The 24,936-nt window shown below is 42.0% G+C and overlaps 1 protein-coding gene across 1 annotated transcript in view; it reads right to left on the reverse strand.

Moving 5' to 3' along the window:
- LOC114362664 (unconventional myosin-XVIIIa-like) overlaps positions 1-24,735 on the reverse strand; it is a 57,447-nt gene extending 32,712 nt beyond the window's left edge. Inside the window, exons 1-13 of the mRNA XM_028318134.1 lie at positions 24,546-24,735; positions 23,090-23,269; positions 22,650-22,774; positions 9,451-9,588; positions 7,858-8,001; positions 7,116-7,345; positions 6,407-6,557; positions 4,035-4,145; positions 3,417-3,546; positions 2,843-2,939; positions 2,307-2,430; positions 1,157-1,304; positions 251-351 (exon numbers count right to left, since the gene is read on the reverse strand). Of these exons, the coding sequence (XP_028173935.1) occupies positions 251-351; positions 1,157-1,304; positions 2,307-2,430; positions 2,843-2,939; positions 3,417-3,546; positions 4,035-4,145; positions 6,407-6,557; positions 7,116-7,345; positions 7,858-8,001; positions 9,451-9,588; positions 22,650-22,774; positions 23,090-23,269; positions 24,546-24,674 (1,808 nt within the window). The 5' untranslated portion in view covers positions 24,675-24,735. The remainder of the gene's footprint in view (positions 1-250; positions 352-1,156; positions 1,305-2,306; positions 2,431-2,842; positions 2,940-3,416; positions 3,547-4,034; positions 4,146-6,406; positions 6,558-7,115; positions 7,346-7,857; positions 8,002-9,450; positions 9,589-22,649; positions 22,775-23,089; positions 23,270-24,545) is intronic.
- Between the last annotated feature and the right edge of the window lie 201 nt (positions 24,736-24,936).

Consider the following 24,936-nt stretch of genomic DNA (forward strand, 5'->3'; position numbering starts at 1 on the left):
CTGAAGTCACCACTGGAAAAAAGCACCTTATCGCTTCGGAGATAGAGTTGTTTTTCCATCGTATCTGCCATATAACCTAGGGCCAATACACACCACGTTTTTGAAAGCGCCGTCAACGCGCGTTTTACGTCAGTATTGTTAAACTTTTTGCATTGATTCTGAGTGTGGTTTAATGCTATCAGAAAGAGTACTTAATAATCTATTGCATCCATAATGATACAAAAGGTGGAAGAATGATAAATATACTTACTTTTGACTCTCCTGCAGGAGTGTGAGAGCCTTCTTGGTTACAGGACTCTCTCGGCTTGCCTTCACCCAGCCAGTGACGTCATACAGAACTGGATTGGTTCCCTAAAAGATGCAATACATTATCCTCTTTATTGTTTCATTCTATGACTTTTTTTAAAATCACTCTGAAGCCTTATACAAGATCTACAGCCCTTGTCATTGGATCCAGTTGTGAAAAATACTTGAATTATTTATTTACTAGCTTTCCGCCCGCGGCTTCGCCCGCGTGGATTTTTGTCTGTCACAGAAAAACTTTATCGCGCGCGTCCCTGTTTCAAAAACCGGGATAAAAACTATCCTATGTTCTTTCCCGGGACTCAAACTATCTCTATGCCAAATTTCATCAAAATCGGTTGCGAGGTTTAAGCGGGAAAGCGTAACAGACAGACAGACAGACAGACAGACAGACAGACAGACAGACAGACAGACAGACAGACAGAGTTACTTTCGCATTTATAATATTAGTTGGGATAGTCCGTGCTAAGACACTTCGGTAATCTTGTAAAGCAAGCAACAAATTAGCTTAGCATGACGTCACATCATGGTGCACGCCCGTCCTAACCATGCATAGAACGATTATAGCTGTTTTAGTAACGTGATACATGACGTCATAATATATCAAATATTTGCAACATTTTTTTTTGCAATTGTATTTTAAGAGATTTTTGGATCAATCCACTGAATATTATTATCAACTACTCAATTTATATTATACTAGCTTTTGCCCGCGGTTTCACCCGCATGAAATTTAGTGTGTCACAGATCGGTATAAATTATAGCCTATATGTTATTCTCGGTTATAAACAATAGTACTGTAAACAAACATCATATTAGTAGGAATTAATAGGAAGTGGGAAGTAGGACATACCTGTAAGTGCTGTAAGACAAACTGTCTCGCATGCGGCGCCTTCTTGATCAGGTACTGGGTCTGGTTGGGCGCGCCGTAGTGCGTCATCACGCGCTCCAAGAATGTGTCGTCGGACGAGCCTGGGTACATTGACTCCTCGTCCAGCAACCTGGGCAGAAAATTGCAGGTTAACGATTATGGGAAAATGGATTCTGTTTGGAATATGATCTACGAGTACGTGGCAAAGAATGAACACTTTTTTGTTCATAGTCTTCATACTGAAACACATTATTTATTACTAAAAGAAAATGAAACTGTTCCTTTACAAAGCGCCGAATATGAAACTTGAGAAAATATGTTAGCTTCTCCTACACTTTCATCCCCTATTTCTACTCCTTTCAGATTTATTTTTACGACAAAAAGCACATCACAGTACAGTGCTGATTTCATCCAGTCAAGTCACTGATATTTATCCACAAAATCATCATATTTAATCCTATTTTAAGTTTTGTGCTACAACGTCTTTTTCCCAGATCCAATCTAACTCTGTGCTTAGTATAATTATCAATAACAGTCAAGCAGTTTATGTATGAAAACACACAACATTCTAGCAGAAATTTTGTGAAGTTATAGAATGTCGCGGGAAGCACCTAAACTGGATGAGGGGGGAGCACAGGAGCGGTCGTTATGGAAATCCTTGGGAGAAAATCCAGTAGACGTCATTTGGCAGAATCGAGCGATAGTATGTCCGTATGTAACCGTATCACCTCGAGGCAGTCAGTATTCTTTGTATTAAACTCCATACTTCAACGCACACTTATCCGCGCCGTAACGTAAACTCCTCGCCTAGCGATTGACACCGCACATAAAGCGATGACAGCTCGTAAAAGGCGATATGGTGTTTATCTCTTTCCGAGTTGTTATGTCTGCTATGACCTTTATAGGTTACTAGCGGCCGCCCGCGAGTTCGTACGCGTGGATCCCGTTTTACCCTCTTAGGGGTGGAGTTCCGTGAAATCCTTTCTTAGCGGATGCCTACGTCATAACATCTACCTGCATGCCAAATTTCAGCTTGATCCGTCCAGTGGTTTGGGCTGTGCGTTGATAAATCACTATGTCAGTCAGTCAGTCACCTTTGAGTTACATATACATATATTTAGATTCAAGTTACCACAAGAGGCCGCGGCGGTCGCAGTCTCGTAAGTCAGCCTGCGAGCTGCGCACGATCGTGTTCTGCGGAGACTTGTCCAGGAGTTCCACCATGGGACCAGGGTTCACTGTCTCGGACAGCCAGTCTACGGAAGAAAATTATTAATAAGACCAATCAGCGGAAACTAACTGCTTGGCACACATAAATACCAAATTATTACTAGAAAACTTTATAAATACTTTATTCTATCCCTAGGGATGCTAACTCGTTTCCCCTTCTGCCATTCAATATCCATGGGAGTGTCGCATTTTTACAGTACATAAGAAGTTTGTTAATTGAATTCAAGTTTTCTTTCTAAGACATTCATGCTGTTGCTCCGTATGGTTAAGTCAGTAACTTATGGTGGCTAATACATCTTTGCGGGCTTGAAGCGGGCTACTGGCAACATCGCCTATCAGAGGTGAAATCACACTGGGTCGCTGAGTTTTCGGAGTAAGTAAATAAGTTAATCTGAACCTTAAACTACTGTCTACGAAAACAAATGAAGTCCACGTTACCTTCTTCAGCTCCATCGTCGAGGGTGATGCCTTCCTGCGCATAGCGCTCTCTCGGCGCAACCAGCATTGCATCGTGGAATACGGCTTGCAGGCGTTCCTGAATAATAGACATAACTCTAGCTAGAGGCTTCGGGATGATATATGAGAGATTGTTAATGTGAGCAGCACACAAGGTGATAGTAGAAAATAACGTGATGGACATAACACCCTTGTGTCTTAGATAAAGTACCTACCTATCATTCCCGGCAGTTTAATTCTGAAATAGCGTCGTTTCATCTTTTTTAAAAGTGACTCGCTCCGTTCAAACTTCAGCCATCGTGAATTTGAATCTAAAAAAACTCATTTATTTTTGCAAATAGGCTTTTAAAAAGCACTTTTACACGTCCCAATATACCACAAATACTACTTTATCTAGGTACAGTAATACGAGTATACCCCCTAGGGGGGCCGCGAAGCTAAATATGCTTAATTTAGGGATGAGTCCACCACAATAATCCAACAATCGACGGAGATCGGTGACCTGATTGTCTACAGTTTTTATGTAAGTACAACGAATTGAGAAAAAGAAAACTACCTGCAGGTAATTGGAGAGCAGTTTGGACAGCGGCGCTCCGCTCTGCTGGCCGGCGCACATGGGGTTGTCAGCGCCAGGGCTGTCTAACAGCAGAACAGACGCCATGGTCCGCGCTGACGTTGATAGACTCCTGAGCACACAAAAAAGATAATAAATAACAGTTCTAGATGTCACAAAAGTCAATGCTGTCCTTCTGAGGCTGAGTTGCACCACCTAACTTTAACCGTAGCTATAACGATAACCGGTGTTTTTTGTTTGTAGTTTGACAGATTTTTTAGTTTGTTTTAGTCAAAGTAAGATAGTGCAACCCAGCCTAAAAAGTCTGAAACGTATAAACAAAGGAAAACTTGACAGTCGAGTACCTTAGGCTAGTTTTAGATACTGCAAGCTTTAAATTTATTATTAGAATCTGATTTAGAATTTTATTATAAAAGGGACAAAAAGAATAACTCTTTTACAAAAGCCTTCAACCTTTATCAGTATTTATTAAACAGTGGAGGTCATTTCAGAACGATGGAAACAATAACTCTAACGCGCGGTATCTGACACTTTGGTTTTAATAGCCCCACTAAGTTTCACATATTATTATACCACCCACCCTATCTCATTAAAACGTACCTGTTAACGAGTGCGGCGACGATGTTGAAAGTTTCATTGTAAAGGCCTGTGACGAAAGCATCCAATGCTTCGGTGCCGGAAATCTCTCGCTCGTTTGAAGGCGATGGTGTTCTGAAACAAAGCATGTTACAATGATAAATTATTATCCTCAGGACATTATTATCTTCAGGATTCTTCACTACTATCTTATTAGAAGTCTTAAGCTTGTGGATGCAAAGTCGTTACCTTTTAAGCTATTAGCAAATTGTAGCGTGAGGGGCGTGGCTTGTAACTACACCCAATCGTTACGTCACTTAATCAGCAGCATCAGATTGCTGTTAGATTTACTCTCAATGTCTTGGGCAAACTTCAAATTATAAGCGACCGAGAACCACAATTGACTCTTGGAACTGTTTACTTTAGACCTGATGTCTTTGTCAGCTAATGATGTATGTACTTCTTGTGTGTAAGATCCCGAAGTCATACTTCCAGTTATTAGCCGACTGTCACGTCTCATGTGACATCCCATCATTGCTCAGCTCGTGCTGATTGTTTTAGTCATACCTCAAGTTGTTAGCAGACTGTGGCGAAGTGGGCGTGGCCCCAGAGAACACGGATCTCGCCAGGTCTTCAGGGGCTACGCCTAGCAGTCTCGCAACTCGCTGCCCGTACTCGGTGCTAGCAAACCGGTACGTGAGACCCGATGCTGTTGCTAGCTTATGATATATCTATATGTGTAGCATCTGGGAGTCTCACGTCACGTTTCTACAGCTGGCGCAACGCCTTTGACATAGTACGTAGTTCTATCTCTGTCGCTCATGCTGCCATCTCGCTTTACGGAAACGTTTGGGGAGTAGTCCCGCTGACGTATTTGTTAAATTATAGCGTAATAGTCTATACCTCAAGTTGTTAGCCGACTGCGGCGAAGTGGGCGTGGCTCCAGAGAACACGGATCTCGCCAGGTCTTCGGGGGCGACACCTAGCAGTCTCGCAGCACGCTGCCCGCACTCGGTGCTAGCAAACCGGTACGTGAGGCCCGATGCTGTTGCTAGCTTATGATATATCTACATGTGTAACACCTGGGAGTCTCGCTTCACGTTTCTACATCTGGTATTTGTAACTAATGCTACATAAAAGCACTGCTACCTACACCTTAACGCCACTTACATAGTAATTCTATCTCTGTCGCTCATGCTGCCATCTCACTTTACGGAAACATTTAGGGAGTAGTCCAGGTAAATCATTTGTTAAATTATAGCTTACATGTGTTTAAGCCTCAAGTTGTTAGCCGACTGCGCCAAAGTGGGCGTGGCTCCGGAGAACACAGACATTGCCAGGTCTTCGGGGGCAAAACCCAGCAGTCTCACGGTAAATTCTTTCACAGATACTTGGAAATGGCACTTACAACCTGATTCTTTAATTTGATTGTGATATTACTTTAAAGTCTAGGAGTCATACCTCAAGTTGTTAGCCGACTGCGGCGAAGTGGGCGTGGCTCCAGAGAACACGGATCTCGCCAGGTCTTCGGGGGCGACGCCTAGCAGTCTCGCAGCACGCTGCCCACACCCGGTACTAGCAAACTGGTATTTGAGGCCCGATGCTGTTGCTAGCTAATGATATATCTACATGTGTAGCATCTAGGAGTCTCACGTCACGTTTCTACATCTGGTATTTGTAACTAATGCTACATAAAAGCACGGCTACCTACACCTTAACGCCACTTACATAGTAGTTCTATCTCTGTCACTCATGATGAAACATTTGGGGAGTAGTCCGGCTGACGTATTTTGTTAAATTATAGCGTAACTGTTTTTAAGTCTAGGAGTCTTACCTCAAGTTGTTAGCCGACTGCGGCGAAGTGGGCGTGGCTCCAGAGAAGACGGATCTCGCCAGGTCTTCGGGGGCGACCCCTAGAAGTCTCGCAGCTCGCTGCCCACACCCGGTGCTAGCAAACTGGTATTTGAGGCCCGATGCTGTTGCTAGCTTATGATATATCTACATGACTGTGTAGCATCTGGGAGTCTCGCTTCACGTTTCTACTGTAAAGCCTTTGACGTAGTACGTAGTTCTATCTCTGTCGCTCATGCTGCCATCTCGCTGTACGAAAACGTTTGGTGAGTTGTCCCGCTGACGTATTTGTTAAATTATAGCGTAATGAGGGCTATCGTTTTAGCGCTCACCAGTTGGCGCCACTGTAGAGTAACGTCCTGTCACTTGCTAGTAGCGAAGACAGTGGCGCCAACTGGTGAGCGCGAAAGTGGTAGAAGGACTATCGTATTTGCACTCATCAAGATGGCGCCACTGTAGAGTAAGGTCCTGTCAATCGCCAGGGGTGCCAACTGTTAAGTATAAAAACGAAAGCCCTCATTGTTTTTTAAGTCTAGGAGTCTTACCTCAAGTTGTTAGCCGACTGTGGCGAAGTGGGCGTGGCTCCAGAGAACACGGATCTCGCCAGGTCTTCGGGGGCGACGCCTAGCAGTCTCGCAGCACGCTGCCCACAACCGGTACTAGCAAACTGGTACTTGAGGCCCGATGCTGTTGTTGCTGTAATGGTAAGCATGAATGTGATGAGAGACATGCCAGATTATGCTATTTACTAATGTACAGACGACAGTACATCAAGATTAACAATGTAGCATCTTATGACAATGTAATAGCAGCTATTTTGCCATCAAATGTATAATCTGTTGTGCTGTTGACCGTAACAGTGTTTTGTCAGTTTGTACTAGATATCCTTTTGTTTGAATAGTTACACAATAGTTACTCATTTAACGACATACAAACTTTGCTGGCAATTCGTGGTTCTTTTGACCGAAAATCAGTGAATTTTTGTATAATTTTTTAATAATACTTGCTGTATAATAATTTGCCTTTTCATAAGGAGTGATTGGGACTAACAGGACAGGTATGTACCATCCTAGACTGCATCATAGGACTGCATCTCACTTAACATAAGGTCGGGTGTGATTGAGGTCAAATACCTGACCTGAAAAAACATTATATCCTTGGACATTTTACACCGCGCCTCTAGTCCCAAACTAAACAAAGCTTGTACTATGGGTACTAGACAACGGAAAACATACTTAAATACTTTTTTTTTACCTTTAACAGCGCCAGCCCATCCCAAATGGCATATCGCGGCCAGTAACTTCCAGATCGCAAGCTGCTCCTGTTCGGTAACGCTCAGCAGCTGCAGCGCTTCCTTCAGCGCCGCGAATTCAGTAGGCGCGTCTGCCTTCTCGCTGCAGCTGATGAAAGGGTTCGGCGCGTTCAGAGGCGCTTGGTCGAGTAGCAGCTCGCGGCGAAGACGGCCGTCGCAGCCGTGGAATAAGCTGAAAGGTTTATAATTTTTGTATTTGTTTAGATTATAAATAAGTAGTACCTAAAATCGTCAAATAAAATGGTTGAGTAAACATTTAATATAGCAGATTCGAGACTTCCTGTCAATTCAAATCATTGCTTTTTTTGAGCAGTCAAATTACTTGTACCTGTAAAGTGTACTGGAAGTGTATGAGAAATCACGAACTTTTGACGTTAGTAGAAGTATTGTTGATTTTTAAACAAAAATCAATAACGATTATATACAAAGATGATATTTTCAATATACAGATTAGAATCGTTGTTTTTATAAGTGTAATGTTTGCCCCTTTTAGTAAGAAAAGACTTCTTCCACCGCCGTCAAAGTCCAGTGACGTCAGTACCGCGTGCGCATTCGAAGTTCGAGTGCTCTGGGCGACACGAGCGCGCCGCCGCCGTCGGAGTAGTGACGTCAGCATCGAACTAGCACCAACACTAGACAACTCACTCGTGCACAGTTATTTATTATTATTGTTTATTTACTTACTCGTGCAGTGCCCTCATGGGAGTCTGCCCCGGCCTCAGGTCGGGCAGCAGTGTCTGCACCGAGGCCGATACAAGCGCGCCGCCGCCGTCGAAGTCCAGTGACGTCAGCGCCACGAAGCGCGACGCGTGCGCGTTCGAACTGGTGCTGAAAGACGACGTAATTTCGAATTATTTTAGGGTAGTTGACATCATTAACCAAAAAATATTAACACAACTTCTGAAACAGACATTTGATTCCAGAAAACTAAGAATTTAATTTGAAAGAATAAAAAAAATTGAAGAATTCAGTCATCATATGTAATGAAAAAACAAGAATAGCTAATTGATATTCATTTTATGGTGAAACTAGGTACTGCTAAAAACTTTACAGCAGCCACTTTCTCTTGCTTCATAGCTATAAAACCGACTGAATACTTAGCGCCGTTTCGATTTGGTATTTCTTTTGTGTATATTTTGTTTTTAGGTTATACTAAAATACAGTGTGAGTCACGTTAAAGTGTACATATGAAAATAGATGAAACTAGACCTATTTTTATCGACAAAAAAGAGGTCAAAAAATTTTTGATATTTTTTTTAAAATTTTTATAGATTTTTTTTTCTTCCAATTACTTATTGTAAAGAAAACGTAATAACTTTTAAACTAAGCAGTATATCCTGATAAAATAAAAACAGTAATAATGCTAAATAACAGGTGATACTAAAAAAATACATAAAATACACAAAAAATGCCAACAAATAATAAAAAATGATACTTTTTGAAAAAAATCTGCTTTTAAATTCGTGTTTTTTTGGTTATTTGATAAATTTCTCCAAAAAATGCCCCTATAACTGGTAGTTTTTATTACTTTGTATTATTGTCTATCGTATTATCTTTGTAAAACCAAAAATCGCACGTCTCTATCCCTATCACAACATTTGCTATGATCGTTTGAACAAAGGCCTGTCACCACATTATTCTCCGCTACAGGTAGAGACAATTTTAATTTTAACTAAAATGCTTATTTTACCACGAAATCTTTTGTTTTTATTTGAAATCTAACTTGTCTTTATCAAAATTACAAATCTAGAGCAATTTTCAGTTTCGTTGTTAACGAAGCATTGAATGGCGCGCTCGGAGAGGCTTAGTTCAAACGATCATTGCAAACGTTGTGATAGGGATAGAGACATGAGATTTTTGGTTATACGAAGGTAATACGATAGAGAATAATACAAAGTAATAAAAACCACCTGTTATAGGGGCATTTTTCGGAGAAATTTATGAAATAACCAAAAAAACACGAATTTAAAAGCAGATTTTTTTCAAAAAGTATCATTTTTTATTATTTGTTGGCCTTTTTTGTGTACTTTATGTATTTTTTTAGTATTGCCTGTTATTTAGCATTATTACTGTTTTTATTTTATCAGGATATACCGCTTAGTTTAAAAGTTATTACGTTTTGTTTACAATAACTAATTTGAAGAAAAAAAAATCTATAAGAAATTAAAAAAAAATCTCAAAAATTTTTTGACCTCTTTTTTGTCGATAAAAATAGGTCTAGTTTCATCTATTTTCATATGTACACTTTAACGTGACTCACACTGTATATTTACTTACCGACAAGACCCAAAGGTGTACAGCACATCGAAGGCAGCGTCGAAACGCTCAGGAGTAAGTTTGGAACTCTGCGCGGGGTACGCGGTAGCCAGGTACCACACGCAGTGCCGCATCGCTGAGCTTTTGCCTGAGCCGGACCTGTAGGAGCAAGACAATTCGCTAAACAAATCATGGTAAAACAACTAAATATGATTGTACAACTTGCAATTAAATTGATTTTCATTTGTCCGTCCGAAAGCTGTCTCTGATTCAGCCTTTTTGCAGTAGGTCCTTTTATGAGGAATCAATACGTGTGTCAGTAATTCTAACCCCATGGTAAGAAAAATCAGACCTGGCTGAAGTTGCCTGAATGTTGTACCCCTCATGGTAAGATAAATATTATGCTTATGTTACCAGTGGGTTTGCCATAACACAATAGTGGAGCTGCGGCGGGGTTCGAAACCGCGTTCCTCGGATCACGTGTCGTTGTTGACCAGTCCGATCTTCACTGTTCGGCTATTTCGCTTAAAACACTTGTTTTCTGAACATTGTATATCTGTGGGCATAGCCTCCATCTTTTCACTTGCCTCCCTATAGTTGAACAGATTCTGCCATACAGAAGAAGAAACGGCCATGCATGTTCTTTGCTCATGCTTCCCGCTTATGAGCAAAAGAAGTATCCATCTCGGGCGACACATCATGCACCCGGATGAGATAGCAGATATCACGCTCCAAAGAATCTGGAAATTTATAGACTCAACGGGACTAAGCAGTGAACTCTAAAGACAAGGGCTGCCACAATAGATCAAACCTGGTCGAGTTGGCGCAAGTAAAGGCCCAAAAACCAATAATAATAAATATAGTTGAACAACTAGTAGAACTTGAAGAAACCCACCTGGCAAGGAAGACCACGGCGCGGTCTCGCCTAGACGCGAGGATGCAGTGGTGATCAGACTGCACAGCAGCGAACACATGGCTGCCACTTAACGAAGAACTAGTAGGAACTAAACCCACCTTCCAAGGAAGACCACGGCGCGGTCTCTCCTAGACGCGAGCATGCAGCGGCGAGCAGACTGCGCAGCAGCGAACACATGGCTGCCACCTGACGAAGAACTAGTAGAAACTGAACCCACCTTCCAAGGAAGACCACGGCGCGGTCTCTCCTAGAAGCGAGCATACAGCGGTGAGCAGACTGCGCGGCAGCGAACACATGCGACGAAGAACTAGTAGAAACTGAACCCACCTTCCAAGGAAGACCACTGCGCGGTCTCTCCTAGACGCTAGCATGGAATGGTGAGCAGACTCGACAGCCGCGGAACATGGCTGCCTGCCACCTAACGAAGAACTAGTAACTAAACCCACCTTCCAAGGAAGACCACAGCGCGGTCTCTCCTAGAGGCGAGCATGCAGCGGTGAATATGGCAGCCGCGGAACATGGCTGCCACCTGACGAAGAACTAGAAACTGAACCCACCTCCCAAGGAAGACCACGGCGCGGTCCCACCTAGATGCTAGCATGCAGCGGTGAGCAGACTGCGCTGCAGCGAACACATGGCTGCCACCTGACGAAGAACTAGAAACTGAACCCACCTTCCGAGGAAGACCACGGCACGGTCTCGCCTAGACGCGAGCATGGAACGGTGAGCAGACTGGACAGCCGCGGAACATGGCTGCCACCTAACGAAGAACTAGTAACTAAACCCACCTTCCAAGGAAGACCACAGCGCGGTCTCTCCTAGAGGCGAGCATGCAGCGGTGAGCAGACTGGACAGCCGCGGAACATGGCTGCCACCTAACGAAGAACTAGTAACTAAACCCACCTTCTAAGGAAGACCACAGCGCGGTCTCTCCTAGAGGCGAGCATGCAGCGGTGAGCAGACTGCGCGGCAGCGAGCATGTTCTGCGGCAGCCGCGGAACAAAGCTGCCACGTAAGGAAGGACCAGTAGAAACTAAACTCACCTTCCAAGGAAGACCACGGCGCGGTCTCTCCTAGACGCGAGCATGCAGCGGTGAGCAGACTGCGCAGCAGCGAACACATGCGGCGGCATGTCGTCGGCGCGGCAGCCGCGGAACATGGCTGCCACCTGAAATGTTTAGAAGAATACATTTTGAAAAAGAAAAGACGACGAACTGGCCACTTACGCAGGAGGGTAGTGTGGGGTCCGGCTCCGGGTGCACCCATTTAATTTGTGCTCTTTTAAGGATTGTCACACTGGCTGGATGCGGAAAGCGATCAGGTCAAAATAGTATAATGTATGATCACTTTATGGTCGTTTGTCATGCTTGTTGTACTAATGTTGACCACTTGCTACACAAAGATAAGTAAAACATGATTTGAGGGCCTGAACCATCTTAGTTTTGGGGTGAGGCCTGTGTATGTGCACTGGAACGTGTATAAGCTTACTTTGATCATGATTTTCACAACAGTAGGCCTACAACTCACAGGCATTACACGTTCACTATACACGTTTAGGCCGCTAAGTGAAGCGAAGTCTACTCTGCCTCATTTCGGATCTGGAGAAACTACTCCTTCAACCAAGCAGCCATCAAAACTTACCTTTTCGGTATACACAGGAGCAGTGCGCCTAGGAGGCCCTAGCACGAGCAGCGCGTGGCCAGCACGAGCGTGTGGCAGACCGGCCGCGTACCGGGACCGAAGCACGTGCAGTGCCCCGCACTCGTTGAGGCAGCGCAGAGAAGCAATGTCCTCGCAGCGCTCCAGTTGGGGAGGGTTCGCCTGGAAAAATAGAAATGGGTATTTGAGTAAGCAATGGAAACACAACCTCGTTGAGAAGATGTATGTATGTGTATGACTTATTAAATCTTCACTCTAATAAGTCTCTGACGAACTCCGTCAAATATATCATATGCGATAGCCAAATATCATATTATGCGTCAGCCACAAATGGCCAGTTGCTTGCTATAGCCTGAGCATGCTGTCTGAAATCTGAATAACGTAGAACTTCGCGACCTTTGCTCGCGACAAATGGCCGGCTGCTAGCTATAAGCTAAGAAAGTTTTCTGAGCAAGTTACCTTCCACAGCCTGTCTTTAAGACACGGACGCGTGATCATTTCATGTGCGTCAACCGCAAATGACCAATTGTCAACCATCTTGCTCAGAGTAAGATTACTTCTCCAAATCATCCTCAATAATGAAGACGTCTTGATCCACTGTCTGAACAACGTGGATCTTCGCGACCTTTGTGAATATGTCACATGCGCCAGCTATAAATGGCTATTTGGTAGGTTGAATCTAAGAAACTTACCTTCTCCAGATCATCTTCATCAACGGTCAGGACCTCCCCAGTCTGTATGACGCGGACCTTCGCCCGGCCAGGGTCTGCGTCGCCCTCTCTGACGACCGCTGTGAAACCGCCGCGGTGCGCCAGCCACATGTGGCCAGTTTGCAGCCATTCTTTTTCGCAGGCCAGCTGCTCCTCTGATTTGGCCTGTGAAAGAGAAAAGAAACTTAATTACTAGACTGTTGGCGGATTTAAAGGAAAGAAGGGCAGTATCCGATATCAGATAGATGTCGTCAAATATTGAATTAAACAGAGATAGTTATTGGTTCTAGAGATGTTTCAAGGCGCTGCGGTAACAAAATTTAATAAAAAACCATGACAATTACAAAAAAAAAACATTTGCGTCACTTATGAAACCTAAATGACGCAAATGTTTTTTGGTCTAATTTTAAAAATACATTTCAGAATATTGATGCAAGTGCTATTAAAGTGATTGCATTTTTAAGAAAATAACACAGATATTGCTTACAACCTTTTGTTTCTATTCTGATGGCTGTTCTGCTATTCAAAAATATTGATGAACAAATAATTTGCACATTTGCTTGCTCATTTCTCAAGATGACAACTACAAGCGTACGCGTGTTGCTTAATCGTCGCAAGCTGATATGCATCGATATACTTATCGATAAATTGCGTCTGCAGTCTGCACACATTTATCTATCTGCATTAGGGTTGCCAGGTCCAAAAACACAAAATCCGGACTCTGTGCTTCATTTGGCCGGACATTTTACCCCAAAAGCCGGACATACCCTTTTAATAGCTAACGTACCATGTCACGGGGGGGAGGGAGGGGAGGGTGCAATTAGCGTCATAGCTCATGAATGGGTACTAGGTACTATCATCTTTGAATGAACATTATTACATTCTGTGGCTCGAGTTTGGACTGGCGCGGCAGCCAGCACAAAGCCTAACAAAAGCCAGCCAAGGACAGGTCGGACAACACAATATTTGGCCGGAAAAGACCCTAAAAAGCCGGACACCTGGCAACCCTATCTGCACTTACTATTGCCTGCAGGTACGTTACATTACCTTGCCGCATAATAACATGCAAATCGCTGGTTGCATAACAATTTATTATCACAATACGACTAATTGACGCATTAGGAAACGCATGTACTAGGCGACGTTTACAATTACTAGGTAATCCAGATACAGCATCGTAACTTCACATACGACATACAACTTTATGATTGAACAGCAAAGATTCAATTTTAAATTGATGCGTGGAACGAGGTAGATGGTACCACAGGTCATGCAGAATCAATTACTGTTCTGGCAACAACCTAACAACAATTTTAAAGGCGAGTTACGATAAAGGTCTTTTGTAACATTCACTTAAGGAAATAAGAGGAAGCGTGTATAGGTACGTGATGGTTTCCTTATTTCTATAATAGGAACTTAATAGATACCCACTGGGGATTGAACGTGTGAATCGCAAATGCAGTACATTATCGTATCTTCAAGACATTCGATACTTACAAATAGAGCGTAAGTAAGACTAAAATGGGTCAATTCTTTGATCTCGACCCAGATGTTTCCACAAACCATATATAGAACTCCAGATGCTGTCCGTGTATTAATAACAGTTAACCATTAAAGGTGTACTATAAGAATAAAACATGTACTTATACTATAAACTAATTCTAATATGTAATCTAATCTCCGAAGACAACAAGTTTTTTGAAAAAGATCTTAACCCCTCACCAGCTGGGCTAGGATGCACGCCGTGATAAAATCTTATCGATTATTTTAAACGACAAATGTATGGGCTTATCGCGTAAAATCGATAAAATGGCGTGTAGAGAAAAAAAAAAATTATCTTATCCCTCTTAAGTTCAAAATCTTAAAAGGAAGCATCAATCCTGCCACCACTAGATAAAGGCTAAGGCTGAGTTGCACCACCTAACTTTAACCGTAACTATAACTGACCGGTGCTTTTTGTGTGTAGTTTGACAAATTTTTGACGTTTGTTAAAATTAAAGTAAGATGGTGCAACCCAGTCTTAATAAGTAAGTCATGCCATGATAACAAAGTTATCAAAAAACATAAGTCGACAGGATAATTCTTATCAAAAACAAATACACCCAAAGCAGTCCTCCCCTTGACATGTTCTCGGAAAGTGTGAAGATGGTAAGGAAGTAACGATCCCCGGTGTAATACTTATAATTTGAAGCCATTAGGATCGTTGGTGGCGGCAGATCGTGTCTTGCGAATACGTTTCCACTGAGAAATTCATCCGATAAATAAGTCGATTTATGCTAATCAAGAAAAGTAGAAGCATTAAATAAGATACAGAAATACGATCTAATAAGTTTTTGGTCTAGATTTTTTATTTCATTTTTCAATTCTTTATTTTGATTTTTGTCGTATCAAGACTTACACTGGTTGGGTTTTTATTGGCGCTCAAGCTGTAGATCCTGGCTAAATAGGAGTTGCAGCTTTGGGAACGAGGTGGTAATAGTCTCGTACCAAGATAATATCATTGTTCGATAGTAATCTTCCATCATATAAAACAGTCTATAAGCTCATACACTAATATTGAGTGCAACCACTTAAGTTTAATGCACAAAAATATTGCATGGTTGCACAGTGCACTGATTTTATAACACGATCCAGAATTTAAGAAGTTTTGTGCTCGAGTCGCCCGTTTATTTCTCGGCTTAATACGGCAACTCCCATTTTTTTCTCGGATTACTACGTCAACTCCCGGTTTTTGTCTCGGCCACGGCAATGGAAACGCACTGGACAGGTTAACAACGCCTCTGGTGTCACGTATGTAAAATAAGACGTCACCATTAATCGTCGGGGTGCTGCTATGTTATTTGCGAACTGTATCTTGACATCTTGACGGATCGGGAAATCCATTATTGTAATACTAATAGCTCAATCCCTTCTTAGTAATGACGCAATAAGAAATAACAGCTATGAGATTATTCTTATAAAATTTATTAAACTCATAACTCAGTACAGCTTTTGGCACTTGACAGTTAATGTATTCGGAACTATTTCCACCTTTCGTTCCCACCGCTGCAACTCCTGTGTAGTCAAAATCTACAGCTTGACCGCCAATAAAAACCCAACAAGTCAGTTTGTCCCGAAAAGTTAAACTGTCATTGAACCCGCGACAAAATTAATCAATCGAAGTTTAATGTGTCTGTCGAATTACCAATTGCAACACACAACATCAAATCTCTAAAGTGTAAGAAATCATCGATATTTCTAAAGAAAATATTAATTCAAAGCATTTAATAAATACAGAATGCTTATTTATTACTTGATCGTTATTGTAATTTTCCTGACTCTTAAAAAACTTGCTCTGATGTTTTCCTGCATTCCACAATATTTACTTAAAAGGCATGATTATAACTTGTAGCTGCTATGAAAATAATTAGAAAATCTTCATTAATCACTTTCGAGTNCCTGTCGAATTAACGATTGCAACACACAACATCAAATCTCTAAAGTGTAAGAAATCATCGATATTTCTAAAGAAAATATTAATTCAAAGCATTTAATTAATACAGAATGCTTATTTATTACTTGATCGTTATTGTAATTTTCCTGACTCTTAAAAAACTTGCTCTGATGTTTTCCTGCATTCCACAATATTTATTTAAAAGGCATGATTGTAACTTGTAGCTGCTATGAAAATAATTAGAAAATCTTCATTAATCACTTTCGAGTACATATAAAAACACTTCACATCATCATCATCATCTCAGCCATAGGACGTCCGCTGGACATAGGCCTCCCCCATTACTTTCCATGTTACCCGGTTGGTAGCAATAAGCCTGCGTCCAGCGCTTCCTGCTACCTTTATGATGTCTTCACATAATTTAACGTTATTATAAAGTACCGTAAAACTGTCGTTGCAACTGATACCATGATTCCGGTTTCGAAAATACCGATCGTAAACGGTTCCGGTATTATTTCTCCTGTTGTCTCATGCCTACCGCATACCGCACTAGAACCCACACGCCCCATCCACAAGGAAGCACATGTACGAGTACAGTCAGCGTCAAATAGTTCGTGACACCCGAAGTAGCCAAAAAGTTCGTCTTTGTTACTTGGAATAAGGTTGTGTTGTCAACTTTTTGGCCACTTTGGGTGTCACGTACTACACTCGACATCAAATGCCTGCCTTTTTCTGCATAAAAAAAAATCGCACCTCCCGCGACAAGCACTTTCAAACGTAATGCATCCCCACTTCCCACCAATATTGGCACCATTTAAAAGCCTAGTTCTAAACTTCATTTCATTAAAGGAAAGGTTTTTACCCCAAAAATGTGTCTTTAGAAGGATGGACCAGTCTCTTCTTAAAAAAATAGGTTAACTAACGCTTGAGCCAACTTTTATGGCTATAAAACTGTTAAGTTGGGATTAATCGCTATCCATCTGTTAAGGAGGACACGTGAGATCATTATTTGGTTTTTTAACCATTAAAATTGGTCTAATTGATCCCAGAGGTGAGCCCAAAGTGTGGTCTTTTTTCAAAGTCACATTTATGGTATGTGTTAATCATTTATTAAGAAATTAAATGTGTTTTTCTTTAAGGATATTTATTGGGCTTTCAAATAACACAAATATTGTTGGGGCACCATGATTGTGTTAGAAGAAAATCTTTAAAGTTCGCGTCGCGGAAGGTGCGATTTATTTGATGTTGAGTATATTTGACGTTGACTGTACAGACATCACATCAAGCTTAAGTAGTAATAGTAGGTGCTATATTACAACAAAAATAAACAGTCTAGTACTGCATACTGTACTTGTTTGATCTTCCTACGCCCTCTGCAGCATTATTAAGAGTTGACATTGGCATGGCATAGCATTTCCGTATATGTGGGATTCAATATCTTTAAACTGATTACTGTCAATTGACGTAATTACTTTAACGATCGCAAAAAATTCGCAAAAGAATTGGAGAAAAAATTAAGAAGACATCTTACTCGTATTACGCAGGTTGTTAATAAAGGTGGTACCTATTTGACAGCGAATATTCAATAATGAATCTGCAAGCAAAGGCCTACAAAATGATATTTTAATTGATACTGATTGACGTCGACGTCTATACTTACACATGTTCACTCCATGAAAGACAAAGAAATAAAAAACTGTGTTTTTACTTGCAAGAAAAAATGGGTTTTCCTTTAATTAGGTTCCATGAATTAATATTCGTCAGTCTAAAGGCCTATAAGTTATTATGCAGTGCGTCACATTTAGCTGAAGGACTTTTTATCTCTGATGCTCTTACTAAATAATGTGCTAAGAAGTTTAGAAGTTGAGCACAAAATTTTCGCAAACAAACCTTTATGCCTTTGTGCCAACTATTCAAAATGCTTTATTCCTCTATTCAATAACAGTTTTCAATCTCGATAAAAGCATAACCCATAAAATTCTTGTAGTAGCCTTCAAAGCACTAAGCGATCATAACTCAACGATAAAATCGTAACATGAAAGCAGAACTTCGGAAGTGAATCTCATGTTTCTCGCCCACATTCTCGATGCAACATAGTCAACATTTCATAATAAACACACAGTTCTGAACCTTAGTGCGTACAGTTAGCAGAAATTGTCTATTAAAGGAAACATTAAAGTTATGGTTTTAGAGGATGGAATATTTAGCATAGTTCCTTAATGAAAATCCTACAAACAGGACTAAAGCTTCAACCACACCGACGCGTGCAGATCGCCATCGGCGCGATCAAAGACCAATTAATGACAGGTCGCGCGACCCATGACAGTTCCCGTGACCTGTCATTTCCCTATGATCTGCATGCGTTGATGTGGTTGAAGCATAATACGTGAGACTATACTGACTAAAGTTATAATTTTGAAACTTGGAAGACAAGCGATAAAACCACCTAAATTGTACCATATCTTTTGTATCTGTGTTTCTTTATTTTTCTTGTCTTGTGTATCTTACCATACGAGTATAATATAAAAATCAATCACAAAATGTGGTAAGTGCATAACTCAACAACGCCTGGACCAATTTACCAATAAATTCTTTTTTTTAATGTTCTTTGAAGTCCAAGGAGGTTTTACGGCGAGATTTACAAAATTCAACCCCTAAGGGGAAACGGGGTCGCGGTCGGCCGCTAGTGTACAATAAAGTGTGTTCAATCTTACCAGTACCACACTAATAATATTTAAAAGTTTTCTCTTATTTCCATTACAAGTAGTGCACTTACATAATACCCAAAACTCATACGAGCGTAAAATCGCCCGGCATAACGTAAAAGTACAAACAAGTAACGTAAAAGTTGGCTTTTCTTTTGAAAACACTGCGACTAATCGCAAGTGTGAAGCAATTGTAACTCCAGTAGCGGAGGAANTGGAGGAAAATGCCACAGTCGCGACTATTAGCGATAATGCAGATACTTTATGTCCAAATGGCGATTGTAAAGTTGCAAGATTAGGAATTGTTTTGTTTGCATAGATTGCCGATTCGGAATTTACGATAGGAGATAGTCATAGCGGTGGTTTGGTACAGTCATCAGATGTATATTTTAGTTGCAAAATAGTCACTAATACAACTACTTAAGGTGTTAGTGTTCAACTTGAAATGAAGTATTGGAAATGGGACAATGATACAACAGTAAACAATACTACGGAACACTATTATTTATTTTGATGACTTGCTAGCAGATAATTGTAATCAATAAATAATGAGAAAAAGCGACCACAGCTAATAATTGTAATAATAAAATTATAAGATATTTAAGGATATATTATACTTCTAATAACAAAGAAAATAAAAGAAATTTACAGCTGTATGTGCCTATAACTTTTAGTAAAGAAAATAATGACTTCATCAATCTTAATATGGATATGGAAAACGTATTAAAAGATACAGCAATAAATAATACAAAATAGTTCAAACAAAATGCCACGTTAGGTAAAGTAACACAAAATTTTAAATCAAAGACCTAACCGGATAATTTATGTTAGATTAATACTCGTAGGTATATCTTTGAAGGTCACCGTACTACATTAAAAGCCATATACGAACATTAACTAAGATATAATATAACCAATGGCGGTACCCTAAACGTTTGATTATAAATCCTAGCTCATTATGGTATGAATTTGATGTGTTTAGACCGTAAGAGGTTTTCTAATATTCGTCTGTTCGATCAGAACAATCAAGTCATAAAACTTACTCGTAAATATCTAAATGTAGCAATTGGCATAACATGACCTCAAAAGTTTTAGTTACCCAAAGGTTTTTGCTAGTTTTAGCCATCAAATGAAAATGAAAATATTTCAATAAAACAAGCTTTTCAACAACTTTTCAGTGTTTCTAAGTGAAACTAACGTTTTTATTATTAGCCAGAATCTCTTTCAGAGAACCTGAAGAGAAGTTAAAACATATTGTGATTTTTATACGCCCGAGCTAGAATATGAGACATTTTCAAGAAAAATCGCCGAATTTGGGCGAGAGTTTTGCTCATGCTGTGAACCAGTTATTTTTAACCTCCGGAAACTTCATGTAGTTCAGTTACACCATGCATGTGGTAATCTACGTCCATGGGTGCATCTTATTCCCATGAGCCAAGGTCCAAAATCTGGTGCATCAGATAAGGCCTTCTGCCCACATCCATGGTTTTTATGTTTCCATTTATTACATAGCAGGTGTTCGGTATTTACGTTACTCCGACCTAGTTAGAGTTAGAATAAATTACGATTAAGTTACAAATTGGGTTATGATTGCCTTTGATTCGGTATTATGTTCGTTTAATAGCTAAATTAAGACTATTTGCATCGTATGAAGGGATTAATTGTAATTTATTCATTGAATGTTTTGATTTGCCTTAAGTGTATATCCTACTAAAGTGTTAAGTGCTCCATTAGGTTGAATTTGGCATCTACTAAAGTTTTAAGAGGGACGATTTTGCAGCAAAAAATCTATAGTCTAACTAATATGTATAAATAACCTAATTACATCTTTGCTTGAGTGAATTAAGTGTTAAGCAGCTCACTGGTTGACAGTATGCTTTGCTCTACCGCACACAAGTCAATAACTCTATAGAAAATTAATTACATCATGTGCATAGTCATTATGTACAGTCCACAATACATAGTACCATATTATCTACCTTGATGTGCTGTCACCTGTATAATTTGCACAGGGAGAGTTAACAGCTGAAGCGCCGTATGCGTTTGATATTAGCACCTATTGTCGTAAGCCCTGACCCTTGCTATTGGGTTAAGGTTCATCATGAAGACTCTCATTATGAGTACATAAGTTGAGTAAATTACTAGTACTGGTCTAGTAATTATAGTTCTATTTGGTTATTTCGGATCACGAATCAATATCAAATGTTTTGCTTCTTTTGCCAACAACGGAAAAGCTCTTGCCCTGATGGAAATGATGATCAGGAAAAGGTGGTAGCTAGCTTCACCCGGAATTCTCAATACAGAGGAACTGGTTATTTTACCTCCGAAACTCAACAATGCTGTCAGCATTAAAGCTATGGCAACAGACTTAGGTAGACTTATGTAGGGTAGGATGGCGGTAGCTAACGGAGTAAGGACAAGCCTTACCACCATCCAAAACCAGTAAAAAATGTTGCCCCCTGTGCGAGTCGAACTCGGGGTCTTTGGGTCGGAACTATTTATCCACAGCAGGCAGTTGAGGTTATAAACAAACGCTACAATGATAAGCGATCGATGACAAATTCCACAACAAGCAAATCCTGTTCGATTCTAAAACCTTAATGTGCAGTAGTCAGATTTAAGATTCAGAACTATTTTGTAGCGGTGTAAGCTAAACCCCCGACATCCAGTTCGGTAATTATCGCGCTGCCACTAGGGTTGCCAGGTCCAAAAACACAAACGCCGGACTCTGTGCTTCATTTGGCCGGACATGTGATGCAATTAGTCAATTAGTGTCATACCTCACGAGTGAGTACTATCATCATCGGTCGCCCAACATCCTGTGCCTCTAGTAGGAAAAACTTTCGAGTTCGTTTCGTTGCGTATTCAAAGTGTCATCGAAAAATTTTGTATGAAAAATTAAACAGCGCCCCCTAGGGCGGCTATAATATAGGGGGCGCTGTTTAATTTTTCATACAAAATTTTTCGATGACACTTTGAATACGCAACGAAACGAACTCGAAAGTTTTTCCTACTAGAGGTACTGATGCGTGCGCTTCATATTATTATTCTATGGCTCGATTTAAGACAATATTTGGCCGGACAAGACTGTAAAAAGCCAAACATGTCCGGCTATTAGCCGGACACCTGGCAACCCTAGCTGCCACGGTAAATCCTGTCGAGACAAACGTTCCTACGTTTCAGGCCTGGCGGGAATTCTCGGCATTCCTACTGCGGGCTGCATTAGTCCACTTGAATACCATTAACTACTGTTTTGTCAGTCAGTATCTGGGGGCACGGCAGTGCCCCCACCAAGTCGAGCAAAAAAGCNAAACCCACCTGGCAAGGAAGACCACGGCGCGGTCTCGCCTAGACGCGAGGATGCAGTGGTGATCAGACTGCACAGCAGCGAACACATGGCTGCCACTTAACGAAGAACTAGTAGGAACTAAACCCACCTTCCAAGGAAGACCACGGCGCGGTCTCTCCTAGACGCGAGCATGCAGCGGCGAGCAGACTGCGCAGCAGCGNCACAGCAGCGAACACGTGGCTGCCATATAACGAAGAACTAGTAGAAACTGAACCCACCTACCGAGGAAGACCACGGCGCGGTCTCTCCTAGACGCTAGCATGGATCGGTGAGTAGACTGCGCGGCAGCGAACACATGGCTGCCACCTAACGAAGAACTAGTAGAAACTGAACCCACCTTCCAAGGAAGACCACGGCGCGGTCTCTCCTAGACGCGAGCATGCAGCGGTGAATATGGCAGCCGCGGAACATGGCTGCCACCTGACGAAGAACTAGAAACTAAACCCACCTTCCAAGGAAGACCACGGCGCGGTCCCGTCTAGAAGCGAGCATGCAGCGGTGAGCAGACTGCGCTGCGGCGAACACGTGCGGCGGCATGTCGTCGGCGCGGCAGCCGCGGAACATGGCTGCCACCTGGAATGATACGTTTGAATTTGAACAGATTAAAACTTTCAAGTTCGACATCTACGGAAAGAGTGGGAAACAGCACGATTGAAACTTAAATAATATCTGGTTGGGAAAACCTCATAAGTATTTGCATATTCCCTAGCTGCCTCTTTCGAAATCCACGGGAAGAGTGGAGTGGAGATGGTCTTATTCTACTTTGCCGGAATTAGACGGCCGGCTGACTGACTGGCCAGCACAGCGTTGGAGTGAAAGCATCCATTTTTATTTAGGCAGTAGAGTGACGCGAAGTCATCAACCAATCAGTTGTCATTTTAATCTTACCTTTTCGGTGTACACAGGAGCAGTGCGCCTAGGAGGCCCTAGCACTAGCAAAGCGTGGCCAGCACGAGCGTGTGGCAGACCGGCCGCGTACCGGGACCGAAGCACGTGCAGTGCTCCGCACTCGTTGAGGCAGCGGAGAGAAGCAATGTCCTCGCAGCGCTCCAGTTGAGGAGGGTTCGCCTGGAAAAATAGAAATGGGTATTTGAGTAAGCAATGAAAACACAACTTCGTTAAGACCTCATCAGTATGACTTAGATCTTCGACGACCTGATGACTTCTGTCAATACATCATAATATGCGTCAGCCACAAATGGCCAGTTGCTTGCTATAAAACCTGAACAAGCTATCTGAAATCTGAATAACGTGAATCTTCGCGACGCCGCCGTGCGCCAGGCCACATGTGGCCAGTTACTAACTATTCTAAGCAAGTTACCTTCTACCGTCAGTCTTTAAGGACCTGTGATCATGTCACGTGCGTCAGCCACAAATGTCCAATTGCTAACCATGATCTGAGCAATATTCCTTCTTCAAATCATCCCCGATATCAATCAAGAGGTCTTGATTCACAGTCTGAACAACGTGGATCTTCGCGACCTTTCCTCGCGTCAAATGACCAGTTGCTAGCTATGACCTAAGAAAGTTACCTTCTTCAGATCATCCTTGTCAACGGTCAGTACCTCTCTAGTCTGTATGACGCAGATATATGGCCGGTTTGCTATGAGCAAGTTACCTTCCACGGCCTGTCTTTAAGACGCGGACCTGCGATCTTCTGAGTGCAGTGAAGACCTCCGTGATGTTGTGCGGCAGCCACAAATAAACAATGGCCCACCCATAATCTGAACAAGACTTCTTCTATAAAGCATCCTCGATAACGATCAGGTCTCGATCCACTGTCTGAATAACGTGAACCTTCGCAACCTTTGCTAGCTATGACCTAAGAAAGTTACCTTCTCCAGATCATCCTCGTCAACGGTCAGCACCTCCCCAGTCTGTATGACGCGGACTTTCGCCCGGCCAGGGTCTGCGTCGCCCTCCCTGACGACCGCTGTGAAGCCACGCGGCCAATTGCTAACTCTTCAGTCTATATGACTTGGACCTATGCCCTACTGCAGTCTGTGAACTTGCTTGGACTTGCCAGAACTCACCTAGTTACAAAGACACTGCCGACCATTATAAGCGATGCTATTACCTTCTCCAGATCATCCTTGTCAACGGTCAGGACCTCTCCAGTCTGTATGACGCGGACCTTCGCCCTGCCGGGGTCTGCGTCGCCTTCCCTGACGACCGCCGAGAAACCGCCGCGGTGCACCAGCCACATGTGGCCGGTCAGCAACCATTCTTTTTCGCAGGCTATTGATCCACTGTCTGAACAACGTGGATCTTCGCGACCTTTGTGAATATGTCACATGCGCCAGCTATAAATGGCTATTTGGTAGGTTGAATCTAAGAAACTTACCTTCTCCAGATCATCTTCATCAACGGTCAGCACCTCCCCAGTCTGTATGACGCGGACTTTCGCCCGGCCAGGGTCTGCGTCGCCCTCTCTGACGACCGCTGTGAAACCGCCGCGGTGTGCCAGCCACATGTGGCCGGTTTGCAGCCATTCTTTTTCGCAGGCCAGCTGCTCCTCTGATTTAGCCTGTGAAAGAGAAAAGAAACTTAATTACTAGACTGTTGGCGGATTTAAAGGAAAGAAGGGCAGTATCCGATATCAGATAGATGTCGTCAAATATTGAATTAAACAGAGATAGTTATTGGTTCTAGAGATGTTTCAAGGCGCTGCGGTTATGATTACTTGACACCAGGTGACCCAACTCACATTTTTGTATAGTCAGAAACAGATAAAG

The sequence above is a fragment of the Ostrinia furnacalis genome, unplaced genomic scaffold, assembly GCF_004193835.3.
Source record: "Ostrinia furnacalis isolate ACB-3 unplaced genomic scaffold, ASM419383v2 OfSCF6659, whole genome shotgun sequence".
In the NCBI taxonomy this organism is placed as follows: domain Eukaryota; kingdom Metazoa; phylum Arthropoda; class Insecta; order Lepidoptera; family Crambidae; genus Ostrinia; species Ostrinia furnacalis.